General features: G+C 44.4%; 1 protein-coding gene across 1 annotated transcript; it reads right to left on the bottom strand.

The window, feature by feature from the left end:
• Nucleotides 1–148: 148 nt before the first annotated feature.
• On the bottom strand, nt 149–649 carry LOC118644929. The gene has a single exon (XM_036284839.1). The coding sequence runs from the start codon at nt 647–649 to the stop codon at nt 149–151; it is 501 nt and encodes a 166-aa protein (XP_036140732.1).
• Nucleotides 650–2,766: the final 2,117 nt, after the last annotated feature.

The following is a 2,766-nucleotide window of genomic DNA, read 5'->3' on the forward strand; positions in this document are numbered from 1 at the left end:
TACGTATTAATAAGAAAATGTATTAAGGATGATCAATGGATGGATAGGTAATAAAGAAGTCTCGTATATACTTATTATAAAAAAACTGTATTTTTATTTTTATAAGTTTACATTACACTTTTATATGATTATAATAAAGAAAATATTCTTATATGACATTGTCTTTGTGAATCCACGAATTATGTGATCCATCGAATCCCAACCACTTGACGTAAACCTTGTCACCCTTCCTGCGCAATACTTTCTCCACGAGATACACGTCCGGGTGAGTCGCACGATGCAACTCGTGCTCGTAGAACGCTCCAACTATAGATGTTCCGCGATAATCCTCTAGTAAATAAGTTACGGGATTGGTATGCTGTACTTTAATAATTTTAAACACCTCGGTTGTCCAATTCGGTGTGTAACCCTTTTCAAAGACTGTCTTAAATTTGCTCACGCGTACAGAATCACCAACTTTAAATTTCGCTCGACCAGCAATCTTTATCGAGCTGTACACCGTATTCAAGAGTCTTTCAGCCACAACAGGGGTTACGTCGACGGGTCGCATACCGATCGTTCGGTGTTTCCGAGAGTTGTAATTTGACACGAGATTCGGTAACAGGTCAATCCACTTGTAATTGCCGTTGAGTGTAAACTTCTTCCACATGTCGTTTTTCAGCGTACGGTTAAACCGTTCGACGACCGATGCCTTCATTACCGAGTACGTTGAATAATGATTGATATCATGTTTTTTCGATATTTTCTGCACATCGGCATTGTAACTCTTTTCCCTTATCAGTCTGTAAATTTTTCGGGCATCTTGCGCTCTCTCGAATTATCTCGACGATAGCATCAGCTGTATCGCTTCCACCCTTGCTCTTGAGCGGAACGGCCCACGCGTGCTTGCTCAACACATCGATGACGGTGAGTATGTAGTGGTAGCCTCTGTTGAAACGTGAGTACGGAATCATCTCGACGATATCAGCCTGCCATAGATCGTCGTAGCCTCAAACTATGACGTGTCTTCGTTGAAAATTTCTTCTCGCCGGAGCATGGAGTTCTTTAACGAGTCGTCGCCTTTCGGAACTAATATTGGATTTCGGCGGTTTCATGGATCGCATACCAATCGTTCCTGTTTTTTCTATTCCGTTTCCATTCTTTGTCTGTTCTGTTCCTGTTTTTTTCTATTCTGTTTCTGTTCCGTTTCTGTTCTTTCCCTGTTTTTTCTGTTCTGTTCCCGTTTTTTTCTGTTCCGTACTCGTTCTGTATCCGTTCCGTTCCTGTTTTTTTCTGTTCCGTTTCCGTTCTGTACCCGTTCCGTTCCTGTTTTTTTCTGTTCCATTATGTTCCGTTTCTGTTCTTTTCCCGTTCTGATACTGTTTTTTTCTGTTCCGTTTCTGTTCTGTACCCGTTCCGTTTCTGTTTTTTTTCTGTTCCGTTCTGTTGCGTTTCTGTTCTTTTTCCGTTCTGATTCTGTTTTTTTCCGTTCCGTTTCCGTTCTGTACCCGTTCCGTTCCTGTTCTTTCCCTGTTCCATTCCTGTTTTTTTCTGTTCGGTTTCTGTTCTGTACCCGTTCTTTCGCGTTCGTTTCACGTTTGAATTATCTTTTATCACTGCTTTCTATCGTCTTTCAGCAGTGGTTCTTTGTCTTCCGGTCTTACCGATCGATCAGACAATCGTTCGTAACTATTCCTGACTTGATTTACAACCGTTCGATAACCGTCCGACAATCCTTCTCGAGTCGTTTGATAGCGATCCTGCACCGTTCGATAGCTATCCGACAACCGTTCCTGAACCGTCCGCTGTTGATTCAGGAACCGCTCAAAATTATTCGTTAAACGTTCGTAACCGTCTTTTCGCCGTTCGTTATTACTCATTGTTTTTAATCTTGATACGATATGGGTGACATCGATCAATCGACTGACACGTTTCGCGATTACGCAGATTAATTTATAATAAGACCCGCTTCGCGAAGTTCTTCGATAATGGACAGAATCTCGTTGTCGTGCGCGTTGTGACCGGCTCGACGCGATGCTTCGAGTAACCGCAGACGATCTACCAGTTCATTAAGATTGTCCCAGTGCACGTAATCGATCGCGTTATCATTTAACGTCATAGCGTGAGGTAATCGCTTTCCAGATTTCTTCGTTTTCGACGTAGGTTCAATCGACATTAACGGTGCGATCAGGTGTTTGTACTTGTATCCTTTGTTGCTCCGTAATTGACTGTCCTTGGTGTAATTGCGTCTATGCACGTTTGTAGCAAACAATATGCTTTTGTACTTTTGTAAATCATCATCTGTGTAGATGTCATCGGCGGGGATTTTTCTTGAAGATCAATTTGTAAAGACCAGGTGTACCAGCGTAACGTACTGTAACCGCCGCTCGCGAGCGACGGCCAACTTCGCCTCCGTCCCTGGTCGCGGCCCTGAGCCGCCCGGGTGTCGGGGTGACTATCTTCGCGAGGTTTCCCGACGTCACACTAAGTTGGGCGCCAGGTACGTTAAGCGTACCACTCTGTGTGAACCAACTCGCAAACAAATGTTACAATACTTGAATCTCGGGAAAGACGGGCGCACGCTAGGCGACCGGGGCGTTAGCGGCTCCGAGATCCAGCTGCTCAGCCCTCAAATGGTAGAGGGGGGAAGTTCGGTGCGGGCGGATGGAATCGGGAAGGCGAGAGAATTACGTACACGACACAAATGTAACAGAAAAGGTAACAGTTGTATTTGACCGTAAGAATTACAGTAGAGGACGACTCTGCGGAGCGGTGGTGGCTCGCGCA

The sequence above is a fragment of the Monomorium pharaonis genome, chromosome 3 (genome assembly GCF_013373865.1).
Source record: "Monomorium pharaonis isolate MP-MQ-018 chromosome 3, ASM1337386v2, whole genome shotgun sequence".
Lineage (NCBI taxonomy): Eukaryota > Metazoa > Arthropoda > Insecta > Hymenoptera > Formicidae > Monomorium > Monomorium pharaonis.